Source organism: Elephas maximus, chromosome 25 (assembly GCF_024166365.1).
Source record: "Elephas maximus indicus isolate mEleMax1 chromosome 25, mEleMax1 primary haplotype, whole genome shotgun sequence".
Classification (NCBI taxonomy): Eukaryota; Metazoa; Chordata; class Mammalia; order Proboscidea; family Elephantidae; genus Elephas; species Elephas maximus.
The window spans coordinates 22,671,051-22,685,460 of record NC_064843.1 but is presented as its reverse complement, the minus strand read 5'-3'; the positions used below and the strand labels follow the sequence as shown (position 1 = coordinate 22,685,460).

Below are 14,410 nucleotides of genomic sequence, written 5' to 3'. Positions count from 1 at the left end.
AACATGAAAAGTTGCTCGAAATCACACTTAACAACATAAATGCAAATGATTTTTCTCTTTTCAGATGGGCAAAAACCCTACTTTCCTGCCCGGAAACAAGCATTCTCCTAAGTCGTTAACTACACAGAGAACTAGTACAATTCTGATGGAGAACAGTTTGACAATATCTACTTAAAAATGTGTTGATGCACTGACCCAGAAATCTCATTTCTGGAAATCTGTTTCACACACACACACAAAAAAGCTTACAAGTATATAAAATGACAGCTGTACCAAAAAAATATATCTGTATTGGCTTTTTTTTATTTAAGAAAAAAACTCTGGAAGGATACCCAAGAACCCAATACCAATGGATACTTGTTTAGGTGATGTGTTGGGTGAAGGGATACATGTGGGCACAGCTGGGAACAAGACTCACACGTACTTTGTTGTATTGTCTTGATTTCTGAACCAAGTGTATGTACTGCCTATTGTATTTTTGAATAAAGCACTGCACTCCGTCTCTCTTCTGGTCATGAGTGTTTACCTTAAAGAACAATGCTATTTAATAATTATTAATGATGGCAGGAATCATGTCTGGTAAAGCAAAGCATCAGTGAATGAGGGAAACTCTCAGTGAATTGGATTACTACAATAGCCACAATGATAGACTCAAACATGCCAACGATCATGAAGATGGCACATGACTGGGCAACCTTTTGTATTGTTATATGTAAGGCAGCCACGTGTGGAGTCCACTTCACTGCAACTAGCAACAACAACAACATTAACCCAAGGCCTGGGTCACATACACTACCTACCCTCCTGGTACCCCTGGGAGGTTGGGACTGCTCTAATGGCCCCATGAGAATATAACTCTAATGATAACTTTTTAGACACAGGCTTAAGCAGACCTCTCCTCTAAATGACAGTTCAGTCTGGCTCCAAAGCTCCTTTTTTTCCTCCTTCCCCACACTACCTCCCAAGAGAAAAATCAGTGATACCTCAGGGTTATTCCCCCGTAGAGGAAGCAGATCCAGAGCCAGCCCAGCAACAGGAACACCACCATGAGCGGAAAGGCGAAAATGAACCAGGAGCCGAAATTCACCAAGTCACACTGTGGGAAGAAACTGGAGAACAGGGGTGGATGAGAACCCATCTGCGAGAGGGGGTGGGGAGTACTTGCAGTGATGGGTCAAGAGAGGAATGACGGGGTAGCCTGGGAGTCACGGGGACAGTCTTCCATCCCTTCTAATAGGAAAAAAAACAAAAAACCAACAACGTTGCCGTGGCGTTGATTCTGACTCATGGCGACCCTCCAGGACAGAGTAGAAAGGCCCCATAGGGTTTCCAAGGAGCAGCAGGTAGATTCAGACTTCTGGCCTTTTGGTTAGCAGCCGAGTTCTTAACCACTGTGCCACCAGGCCTCACTTAAGACACCTTTTTCTCTTCTTTGGAGAGGGGATGCTGAATTTCTGATCTAGTGGAGCTGTAGATGCACTACCCCAGTGGTCAAAAACTCAGTGGTTTTTGGGGGCCAGACAGGTGACCCAAGTGAGTGAAACAGGCCAGGTTGGACACTAGTGTATTGAGGAGCACACACTCTGTTCAAAAGGGCTGGAGCCACTCAGCTCCCCCTACTGTCGTGCTGCGGAAGTGCAGGCCCAATGAGCTCAGCTCTGGGTTTTTACTTGAAATCACGTGATGTTTAATTGTTGGCAATTCATTAAAGTGTTCTTTAAAGACAAACCTCTGGGGACTGCGACCTCTGCCCTACTCTTTTAAGCCCTCACTGGCCATGCACGTCCTGCCCAAACAATGTTAACGTCTATGGGTTCTTTCTCTGCCAAAGAGTCCAACCTCAGCTTTGTTTTAGACATTGTCAAGCCTGAAACGGTTGAGGGCAATAACATTCAGTGTCGGTGAAGGTGTGCAAAAACAGGCACGCGCACAGGCGAACCCCCAATGCTGGTCCGAGGGAACAATCTTTTTCTGGAGGGGAATTTGGCAAAATGCACTAAGAGCCTTAAACCTATGTATGCCCTTTTACCCAGATAGTTTACTACTAAAAATATCTCAAAAAACAAAAAATTTAAAAAAGTAGAAATGGGATCAAGGATGTATGTGCTGGATTGAGAAGGCAGAAAATCAGGTTACAAAACAATATGTTAGGTATTCTTTCATCAAACACATAGGGACACAAACCTGCTCACAGGCATCACACAGTAAACAAGCCAAAATACTGACAAGTGTTGCAAAATAAACAAATGAACAAACAAAAATATTCATGGTTAAACTCTATCTAGTGGGACTCTGGGAGATTTTTCTTTCTTTTGTGTATTTTCTACATTTTCTACCATGAATAAGTATGCCTTTTGTAATAAGACAAAAAATAAAAAATTAAAAAAAAATATTAGCAAGTGCCAGTCACATTTTTCACAATAGCAAAATAATAATAAGAAGAAATGAAAACAATCAAAATACCCATTATTAAACCATGACACCCAAAATGGGATCATTTATAGCCATTAACAATTATGTTTTCTAAAAAACTTAATGATGAAATGTGTAAATGGTATGATGACGATAATGTTGACTATATACATATATTTAATATATGTACATAGAAAAGACTAGAAGAAAATATGCTAAAATAATAAGAGTGAGATTGAAAGTATTTCAAAATTTTCCTCTATATTTTTGGAGTGTTCTATAATGTGCCTATATCATTTATAACCTGAATAAAGTAATAAAGTGCATTTTGGGAACAAAAGCTAGCCATTTCCCTGTCTCCGCAGGCTGCTCAGCTGGAGGGCCAAAACTCTATATTACTTGATGTTCCCTTTTAAATCCTCTCTTTCCAGACCAGAGAGTCCAAGTTTAAGTCATTAAATGTTGCATGTGATTTGCATGTAATTTGCATTTAATTTACTCAAAAGTCTATGTTCGATATTTCTATTTCCAGCTCCAGCATTTTCTCCTTAGTTCCTTTTCAGGTTGGAACAAAGTCTTGCTCACATCAGGGTGCCAGGCAGCCTGAAAACCCTTTGACAGCAGCCCCTACCCCCATTCATTCACCCCATCCCCATTCACCCATCCCTAACTCAGGACCTGCCCATGGTTTCCACCCAGGCCCCCAGAGTCCATGCCTTCCTGGCCAGCCCCTGGGATGTCCTCCAATAAGCCCTCTTATCAAGCTCCTAGCTTTCCCCCAGCAGCCCAACACAGCCAGTTTTCCCTCCATTGTCCTAATAGGTTTTTGATTCTTTAGTTGAGCATCAGGTTAAGGAGTTGACCAACATTTGGGGCCATGTTGAATATCAAATACTTTTTGTTGTCATAATGTTGAATTTTGCCTGAACCCTATGATAACAGAAAATAGCGATGGTTACAGTAATCCTCCTACCCTTTGTGTTCAGGAAAACCAACCAAAAAAACCCAAACCCAGTGCCATCTAGTCAATTCTGACTCATAGCAACCTTATAGGACAGAGTAGAACTGCCCCACAGAGTTTCCAAGGAGTGCCTGGTGGATTCGAAGTGCCGTAACCAACGGAAAACAGCTTACCACAAATAACACCCTTTCGATACAACTTAGATAAGGCTCTCAGATGTCCCCTCGTTTACCCAGGGCAAAGCCAAACACAGACTGTCCAAATTCCCATTTGTTGATTCACAAATAAGTAACCGAATTTCTTGTCCCCATTGATCAATCAGAAACAAACTGCTCGCTGATCAAACTTGTTAAGTTTCTCGTCTTCTTCGTCCTTGAATTTTGCCCACCGTCATCCTGAGCAAACACGTTACCCTTCTTTGAGGGCCTTCAGCTTAAAGCACTCTAATTTGCTATCCAATGATGTCACCCGCTCGCCCTACCTCCCTTCCCCACACCTGGGTTTTTTCTAGGCCTGTTTTCTCACAGTCTGCATAAATGCACTTTTTCCCTACTTTTTTGACACAATTACAGAGTTTACGTGCTGGGTTCTTCCTATTGTCGTCTCCCTCCCCCACTATTATAGGAGTCAGGTTCCCCTTTTCTTTCTGAAAAAAGCTTCTCCCTGCCAAAGTCTGGATTTTTTTTTTCCCTCATCTTTTTCTTATATTGTGCTTTAGGTGAAAGTTTATAGCTCAAGTTAATTTCTCATACAAAAATTTATACATATGTTGTTAAGTGACATTAGTTGCAACCCCTATAATGTGACAGTACACTCCCCCTTTTCACCCCAGGTGTCTGTGTCCATTCAACCAGTTCCTGTCCCTTCCTGCCTTCTTATCCTGCCTCTGGACGGGAACCACTATTTGGTCTCATGTATCTGCTTGAGCTAAGAAGCACACTCTTCAGGAGTATTATTTTATGTTTTTTATTCCCGTCTAGTTCGTCTTTGTCTGAAGAGTGGGCTTTGGGAATGGTTTTAGTTCTGGGTTAACAGAGCGTCCGGGGGGGCCATGGCTTTGGGGGTTCCCCCAGTCTTAGTCAAACCATTAAGTCTCGTCTTTTACGTGAATTTGCGTTCTGCTCCACACGTTTCTCTCGCTCCATCAGGAACTCTGTTGTGTTCCCGGTCAGGGTGGTCATTGACAGTAGCCGGGCACCATCTAGTTCTTCTGGTCTCAGGCTGATGGAGTCTCTGGTTTATGTGGCTCTCATGTCTCTTGGGCTGATATTTTCCTTGTGTCTTTGGTGTTCTTCATTCTCCTTTGCTCCAAGTAGGTTGGGACCAATTGATGCATCTTGGATGGCCACCTGCAAGCTTTTATGACCCCAGACGCCACTCACCAAAGTGGGACGCAGAACGTTTTCTTCATAAACTTTGTTATGCCAGTTGACCTAGATGTCCCCTGAAACCATGGTCCCCAGACTCCAGCCCCAGATACTCTGTCCATCAAAGTGTTTTATTGTATTCAGGAAACTTCTTAGCTTTTGGTTTAGTCCAGTTGTGCTGACTTCCCCTGTATTGTGTGCTGTCCTTTTGTTCACGTAAGATGATTCTTATCTACTATCTAGTTAGTGAATTCCCCTCTCCCTTCCTCCCCACCCTTATAACCGTCTGAATTTGGTTTTTATTTGACAGTCGGTGAGCCAAATGCTCCATTTGCATTCATGTAAATAAATGAACATATGATACATCTCCACTACAAAGGAATCTCAGAAACACAGCCTTGGAATGCTGGGAAAATCTTAAAATCTTAGAATCTTGAAATGCTGGCATATTTCAAGTCTTAGCACTCAAGAGGCATTGACAAGCCATGCAGTCTGGGAATCTTCTCCTCTTACTCCCACTCCCTGCCAGTCACTGCCTGAGGCTCTCAGTGATGGGGAGAGTTTACCTACTGGCAGAGCCCATTCCATCCCTGGGCGGTGCTCATGGTCATAGCTTCCCACAGGACCTTACAGCCATAGATCACCACCGCCAGTTGGAGGTTCATTTTGAAAGTGTAGGTCACACCGTGTCCTTCTTCTGTTCTCAAATCTCCAATGACTACCATCTCACTTGCAGAAAAAGCTGGAGTCCTGGCGATCTCCTGTGACCTTATCTCCTTCCACCCTCCCCTCTACCCTCTGGGCTCAGCCAGCCTGGTCTTCTTGCGGTCCCTGAACCTCCCAGGGTGGTTCCCACCTCCTGGCCTTTGTACTGATTATTCCCTCTGTCTGGAATGTTTTCCTGCCTGTATTCACATGACTCACCCCCTCATTTCTAGGTATTTGCTCAAACACTGTCTCACATGAGAAGACATCCCTGACCAACCTATACAAAATAGCACCACACACCTGTCACTTCTTCCCCCTTCTCCTGCTTTAGTTCATAATTTACTACACCTGACACAGTATATATTTGTTTGCTTTTTTGTTTATTGCCTGTGTCCCCACTAGAACGGAAGCTCCCCAAGGGCAGAGGCTTTGCTGGGCTTTGCACATTGCTGTGCCCCAGAGCCTGGCAAATAGAAGGCACTCAATACACATTCCAGAATGTTGAGTGCAAGAGAAGAGGAGGAGAAAGAGCAGAATCCCCAGTGCTGGGTGGGGGCACTTGCTTTTACCTGTTGAGCTGGCCCAGCAGGATGAGGTTGGGGGGAGTGCCCGTGAGCGTGGCGGTGCCCCCGATGCTGGCTGAGTAGGGGATGGAGATGAGGAAGCCCTTCCAGACGTTCCTGCGATATTCCTCCTCCTCCTTGGGGTCAGCCTGCAGATCCAGGGCAGCCTCCACTTCATCAGGGCAGTCTTTGCTTTAAACAAACCCAAACAGCAGCCATTCAGAACATACTCGGAATTTCTGGCCTCCTGGGGAGACAGGTCACACACTGCTGGGGGCTGGAGGAACAGACTAACTGGCCTTCTTAGAAGACAGTTTGGCCAGGCATTTAAAACCTTTAAAAACACACAGCCCCTTCAGCTCATCTATTCTACTCTAAGAATTTATCCTAAAGAAATACTTAGACAGGTGTTTTAGGTATGGCGCCAGGGAGTTCACCATGCCATTAAATACAATTTAAAATGGAAGCAAAAACCCAAATATCCATCCAAAAGGGATTGGCTAAGTTAAGGTGGCCCTTTTTCAGCAGGGAACGCCAGTGTAAAAATGATGATGTAAATTAGATGGGTGTTTATTAAGATAATAGGTGTCTACTACATAAAATAAAGGGAAAAGCAGGTGATACTACTACTTAGTTTTTTATTTAAAAATGATCCACATATTTTGGGAATATGTGACTTAGGAAAAGTCTAGATGGTATGCACAAAACTGTTCTGGCACCCTTTTGGGGGGTGGAATTGTAGCTTTTTTTTTTTCTTATTTGCATTTTCTGGGGTGTTTTCTCTGTAAAGTTAAAGAATCCCAAAAATGAATGAAATTAAGAAGTGTTTATTATGGAATGAAGATAAGATGTTAACATATATTTATTGAGGTGAAAAGATGTCCACTACACTCCAGTAAGTGAAAAAATGGTCTACAAAACAGCGTATATAACATTAGACCCAAACCCAGTGCTGTCGAGTAAAGCCTTACCGATTTTTAATTTAAAAAATGCATTTTTGTATATGGAGAGAGGGCAAGACAGTCAGAATGTATCCACTTAACTGTCTTAACGGCTGTCTCTGGGAGTGAAAAAGGAAAATATATTTTTCTTTTTGTTCGTTGTTGTTGTTAGCTGCCGTCAAGTATTTTTATTTTAAAACTACCTTTACCTGCCCAACAGCCTGGCTCCCTATCCCTCTTTCCTGCTTCATTCTCCTCCATGGAACCTGCCAACTGTCTGATATACTATGAATTTTACACATTTACTTGTTTCTTGTCACTGGAATGGAAGCTCCACCAGGGTCGGGATTCTTGTCTGCTCAGCGCTGTACCCCCACACATAGACCAGTGCCTGGCTGGTTGTAAGCTCAGGATAAGTATTTTTTGAATGAATGAAACAGACCTGAACGATGCCCATCACTGCCATGGGCAATTCACATTACTTTCTGCTATTTCGTCAGTGTTAAATTGAGATGGCAGTGCCATTAATGACAAGTGTTGCCATCTCCACTTGTATGACCCGGGCAACCTGCTTTATCGACATTATCTCATTAAGTCTCAAAACAACCCTGTAAGGTGGGTGCCAATATGATGCCCAGTAGAGAGATGAAGACTAATGAAGCTCAGTGAGATTAAGTGACTTGTCCAGGATGCAAAGTCAGGTCTGCATGACTCCAAACCCATGGTCTTAACAACTCTGCAATAATGCAAAGGACATGTGACATCAATGTGAAGAGGTGTTCCAAGTCATATGAAAAATAAAAGTTGCCATCGAGTTGGTTCTAACTCATGACGGCCACCATGTGTGTCAGAGTAGAACTGTGCTCCATAGGGTTTTCAGTGGCTGATTTTTTGGAATGTAGATTGCCAGGCCTTTCTCCTGAGGCATCTATGGGTGAACTCAAACCCCCAACCTTTTGTTTAGCAGTCAAGCACATTAACTGCACCACCCAGGGACTCCATCCAAGTCGTGCAGATATAAGGAATTATGGTTGTCTCATGGGAATGTTTTTTATCTTTAGAGCACTGGACCCTATCTGCAGCCCTCTCCTCCTTGACTCTTTGGCCATGTAGTTTGTTCTTTTCTGCTTTCTTGGGTCCCTTCCTTCAAGGGAAAAGCATCTGAGATTCTCCACCCCACCAGGCCTTTAGGGACTTAATAAGCCCATTCCACATCTTCATGTTTTTTAAGGAAGCTGCAGAGGACTAGGCATGGTAGACCTTGAGCATTGGGTCATTTGGAGAAAAACTGGGGGATGGGAGGGGCGTTGCTTGCAGCCATTGAATTCTTGGTCACTATCTCTTGGATCAAGCACTGGCTCCTCTATGAATGTCATCAAGGACTTACTCTTCTGTGCTGGCCAAAAATTGCATCTCCGTGGGCATGGTGGGGAGGCCGTTGCTCTGCGCAGTGGCTAGGAGGAAAGAGCATGCAGTCTTTAGTGTGACGTAGCAAATGGGATGAGAGTGTTCCCGTTCTTGTCTGGTCAATCAAAAAACTTCTTCACACCTTGTAGCTAAGTAACAGATTGGCTCACAAGATAATGAATCTCACCGGAAAGTACTGCACTCCTTAAAAAATCACCTATATGAGACCAAATGGTCAACAATTACTTTAAAAGAAAGATGCGAACATAGGGGACAGGGAAACTAGATCAATGGAAACGGAATAAGCAATGAGGGTGCTCACCCATTGTGAAAAATGTAACCAATGTCACTGAACAACTTGTGTATAAGTTGTTGAATGGGAACCTAAGTTGCTGCATAAACCTTTACCAAAAACACAATACAATATTATTTGTGGGGGTCGGGGGGCAGGGGGAAGCTTCTTCAGGCTCCCTCCTTGCCATTGAATCAAAAAAAAAAAAAAATCTTATCCTCCTGGCCCATTCATACACGGAGATGGCCCCAGGCCTGTGGGCAAGAAGTGAGCTGCAAGGCTGGTTTACAACCTACAACTCAAGCCTAGTTTTACCAAGGGATGCCAGAGAGATGCTTGTAAAGGACTATATGAGTGGTCATGAAAAGCAATGTGCATGGTGACACCAATTGCCTATCGTTCATTCAGTCAGTCATTCAAAAAGTATTTATTGAGAACCTACAATGTGTTATCGGATATGAGCTCCGAGTACACAGTGAACAATAAAGAACGAGGTCCCTGTTCCCAAGGAGATTATATTCTAGAAGGAGAGACAGACAATAAACGAAAGTTCAGGTAGTGAAGAAAGTTATAAAAATAAAAACCCATGGCCGTCAAGTCGATTCCGACTCATAGAGACCCTATAGGACAGAGTAGAACTGCCCCATAGAGTTTCCAAGGAGCGCCTGGTGGATTCAAACTGCCAACCTTTTGGTTAGCAGCCATAGCGCTTAACCACTATGTCACCAGGGTTACCGAAGAATGTTACGGGGGAATAAAACTGGGCAATATGATAGGGAGTGACTGGCAGAGTGGGGAGGGAAAACAGGGAGAGCTACATGTGACCAGGTCGTCAGTAAAGACACTATGAGCCAATGGCATCTGATCCAAGACCTCAGAACAAAAAGCAGCCAGTTACATGAGTAGCCACAGGAAGACGGTTCCAGGCAGCAGCAACAGCACGTGCAAAGGCTCTGAGGTAAGGAGAAGCTCAGCACATTCGAGAAATCTAGAGAAGGGCAGTGTGCGAGAAAACAGTGAGCAGAGAGGACTTTGGTTCCTCCTGAGTCAGATGGGAGCTAGCGGGGTGTCTGAGGAGGGATAGGACAGGATTTGACTTGTGTTTAAAAATTACCCCTTCGCTTGACATTCTCCCCAGGCAGGTCCAACAGTGCTTTGGAGACAAGAACAAGGGAAGGAATGAAAAGTTCCTGCAGGTGGAATCACCACCGAAGGCATGGCAACCCTCCCCTGAAGGCTGGACATGTGGCTGGTAGTTAAGCACGTGGGTTCTGGGCTACAATCATAGCTCCATCACTTACTATGTGACCTTAGATCAGTGGTTCCCAGCCCACCCTGATTCTGCATCCAGGAGGCATTGGGCAATGTCTGGAGACATTTTTAGTTGTCCCAGCTGGGGAGGAGGTACTACTGGCATCCAGTGGGTAGAAGCCAGGGGTGCTGCCAAATAGCCTATAATGTGCAGGACAGCACCCCTCCCCACCAACAAAAAATCATCTGGTACAAAAGCCCAACAGTGCTGAGGCTGAGAAACTTTGGTTTAGGTAACTTCTTTAATCTCTCTGTACCTCAATTCGTTAATTTCTAAGAGGCAAATAACAATTCTCCCAGGGTGGTTAAGGCGGACTCAGGAATTAATCCACTTAAAACAGGGATCAACAAACTTGTTCTGTAAAGTGCCAGACAGTAAATATTTTCAGCTTTGCAGGCCATACAGTCTCCGTTGCATCTACTCAGCTCTGCTCTCTAGCTCCGAAGCAGCCTCAGGCAACGTGGAGAGCAGCAGGCGCGGCTGTGTTCAGTACAACTTTATGGATGCTGAAATTCTATTTCATATAATTGTCGCAGGTTGTGAAATAGACTTCTTCTCATCTTTTTTCAACCATTTAAAAATATAAAAACCATTCTTAGTTCGTGGGACACAGACACAAACACCAGGTGATTTGGCTCACGGTCCACAGTTTGATTTAAAGCATTTAACAGGGAATACCAGCAGGGGTTTAATAAAAGTGGGTTATTCTTGAGGGGAGTGGGGAGGGGAAGCAGCCCCTGACTTCAGAATCTGACTGACACCATAGCTGGGCCATTTTTGTTCTCCTGTTGGAAACCCTGGTGGCGTAGTGGTTAAGTATTACGGCTGCCAACCAAGAGGTCGGCAGTTCGAATCCACCAGGTGCTCCTTGGAAACTCTATGGGGCAGTTCTTCTCTGTCCTATAGGGTCGCTATGAGTCAGAATCGACTCAGCAGCAACGGATATGGGTTGGATTTAAGCAACCTTACAGAATACCACCCTCAGACAAAATCACCCCGAGACCATGATGAAACACGACAAAGCAAGACTACTCATAATCTTGTCTAAGCACAGCCAAAAGCAAGGTCACTGTGCTACCCAGGGAATCCCAAGCCTCCCCCATCTTGCTAGCTGAGTGACTGCCACTTCTTCTCCCAATCCCAGAACTGCCTCTGCCTTCAGACAACACCCCATCTAGAGCAAACCACCGCTTCCACAGACCTTCCCCAAATCACCCAGACCGAAAAAACCCGTTACTGTTGAGTCAGTTCCAGCTCATAGCAACCCTATAGGACAGAGTAGAACTGCCCCCTAGGGCTTCCGAGGAGCAGCTGGTGGATTCAAACTGCCAACCTTTTGGTTAACAGCCAATCTTTTAGCCACTGTGCCACCAGGGCTCCCTAAGTCACCCAGGCACAGTCTATAATAGGTTCTTTCTAACACCCTCATATGTAACACCCCTTGGTTCCCTGTGATATGGGTTCTCCCTTGCCACAACTAGTAATAAACCCAACTGTCTTCACTTAACTACAGGTGTGTTCCTAGGAGCCTTTGCTGGAGGGTAGTGATACTCTGGAGGCCTGGTGGTACAGTGGTTAAGAGTTCAGCAGCTAACCAAAAGGTCGGCAGTTCGAATCCACCAGGCGCTCCTTGGAAGCCCTAGGGGGCAGTTCTACCCTGTCCTACAGGGTCACTATGAGTTGGAATTGACATCCTGGGTAGTGATACTCTGAAGGGAACTCCAGTAGGGAAAAACATCATTTGTTGACATGGGATTTTCCTTCACATGGAAACCAGGCTGCCCACAGGGCAGTTCTACTCTGTCATATAGGGGCCTATGAGTCAGAATCAAGTCCACGGCCACAACTCAGCCACCGGACTAGGACTAGGAAGAAGGGTCTGGATCCTAGTCTCAGCTCTTTGTGCCTCAGCTAGTGGTCTTGGGGAAGACCCCACTTTGGGCTGCCTTTTCCCTACTGTACTCTGAGGGAACAGGGTTCCACGAATGCGTCATTTGTACTGTGCCTGAGGCGGGCCCTGCTGATCGCCAGCAGGGGTCTAAGGGCTAAGGGTCAGGTCAGCTGGCCCTGGGCCATGGTGAGGAGAACCTCAGGGCTCTCGTGCTAGGGACACATGTCCACAGGCAACGCATGAGACTGGAGCCCAGGGTACTGAAGCAGGAAATGAAGGGCTGTTAACAGCACATGGGTGGGGAAGGGGACAAAGTCGCTCCCCAGGGGATGCCCAGACAGGAAGAGCTCTGACCCAGTGACACCCCAGCCCCACCCATCACTCTGCACCCTTCCCATTGTGGGGAGGGGGGACTGGCTGTAACACAGCCCCAGGCATCCACAGATCTCAGCAGCACCTCAGGCACAGCCCATGCCAACCTCGGCCCTGGCTGCATGTTAGGATGCCAGGGGTGCCCAGCTCCACCTCCAGAAATCCTAGTTTAGTGGCCCTGGAGTGGTGCCTGGGCCTCAGTATTTTTGAAAAGCTCCGCAGGTGATTTCTTACATGCAGCCAGGGTCTGAGGTTACAGATGAGGAAACTGAGGCAGCCCATGCCTGCAGAGGGGGCCTGTGCTCACCAGTTTGCCACAGTCCCCACCCACCCCTCTCACTCACTCATGGAGCCTGGACACTGCCAGCCTCTGAGCCTGAGAACCCCGTATATACTTGGCATGCTATAAAGAGACCCGCAGAAGGCATTAACACAGAGAACTATAAATGGCAATTTCCCTTCACGTATGGGATTAGGGAGGGAGGGAGGAGTTTCCTTTTTTCTTTATGCAGATTAAAAATCCAGTTGCCAACTCGTGGTGACCCCACGTGTGTCAGAGTAGAACTGTGCTCCATGGGGTTTTCAATGGCTGACTTTTCAGCAGCAGCTTGCCAGTCCTTTCTTCCAAGGTGCCTCTGGGTGGACTCAAACCCCTAACCTTTCAGTTAGTAGTCAAGCATGTTATCCCATTTGCACCACCCACAGGCTTTACGCAAATTAGTAAAGTGTATATATTTTATACCAAGCATTATTTTTCTAAGGATGATAATGATGAGAAAGCTAATGAAGACAAAGTGGAAAAAACAGGAAAACCAAGATGCTGAGTGCTTTTAACCATTTGCCCAAGGTCCACATCATGCCTCCTATGGCCACAGTGACCCAAGAGACCACATGGATACAGGCCAGCGGGGCAAAGTCTCCAAAGGCTCTGACTTCTCTGAGACCAGAAATCACTGGCTGGTGAGGATCTCAGGGCTACGTAAGAGCTTATTCAAGTCATAACAATTCCTGAGTTCGAATCAGGCAGAGAGACTGAGAGCTTTCACATTTGCAAATTTACAGCAGGCTTGGAATAGCCCTGGAGAGCTGTTGTTGTTTCATGCCATCGAGTCAATTCCGACTCATAGCAACCCTTTAGGACAGGGTAGAAGTGCCTCATAAGGTTTTCTAGGCTGAAATCTTTACAGGAGCAGATCGCCAGGCCTTTTCTCCCATGAAGTCACTAGTGGGTTCAAACCACCAGTGCCTTAACCATTGTGCCCAGGGCCCCTGTTTTGAAACCTTGTGACACCTGGGGAAACGGAGACCCAGAAAGGAGGGTTAGAACTAGGTTCAGGATGACCCAATGGGTTAGTGGGAAAGTCAGGCTTGTACCCAGGACTATGGATTCCCCACCTCTTAAATCCTGCCCCATCCCCAGAGGTACCTGGTAGGTACAGCACCCACCTGCACCCACAGGGCTAACTGGAAACTGACAACTCTGTTGTTGCTGGGCACCATCTAGCCGATTCTACTCTGTGACAGAGTAGAACTGCCCCATAGGGTTGCCTTAGCTATAATCTTTCAGGAGCAGGTCACCAGGTCTTTCTCCCAAGGAGCTGCCGGTGGGTTCGAACTGCCAACCTTTCAGTTAGCAGCTGAATGCTTAACCACTGGGGGCTCCTTAACGGTATCTAAACCCAAACCAAACCCGTTGCCGTCGAATTGATTCTGACTAATACCTGCCCTATAGGATAGAGTAGAACTGCCCCATAGGGTGTCCAAGAAGTGGCTGGTGGATTTGAACTGCTGACCTTTTGGTTAGCAACCGAGCTCTTAACCACTGCGCCACCAGGGCTCCCTAACTCTATTTAGACTGCCCCTATGACTGAAATGTCCTTGCAGTGTAGCACACAGCAGGCCCCAGAGAAAACCACAAGCCCCCAAACCAGGCCGGTTTACATCTAGTTCATTTAACACTTATAAAAATCTAGAAGGTAAAGCTTACTATGCCTATTTTATGGAGGAGGAAACTGAGGCCTAGGTAAGAAACTGGCCCACTCATTCATTTATTCATTAATTGCACACATTTATTGAACACTTCTATGTGCCAGTGACCCAGATGGACAAGATTACACCAGTGAAGAGTGTCACCAAAGTGAAAAAGACAGACATAACCCCTACTGGAGCTTGGGTTTTGTGTGA

At 45.6% G+C, this 14,410-nt stretch overlaps 1 protein-coding gene across 1 annotated transcript in view; it reads right to left on the bottom strand.

Annotated features, from left to right (window-relative positions):
• Positions 1 to 14,410, bottom strand: part of SLC13A3 (solute carrier family 13 member 3) — an 85,176-nt gene that overhangs the window by 29,423 nt on the left and 41,343 nt on the right. Inside the window, 3 exon segments of the mRNA XM_049869198.1 lie at positions 984 to 1,109; positions 6,018 to 6,203; positions 8,340 to 8,406. Of these exon segments, the coding sequence (XP_049725155.1) occupies positions 984 to 1,109; positions 6,018 to 6,203; positions 8,340 to 8,406 (379 nt within the window).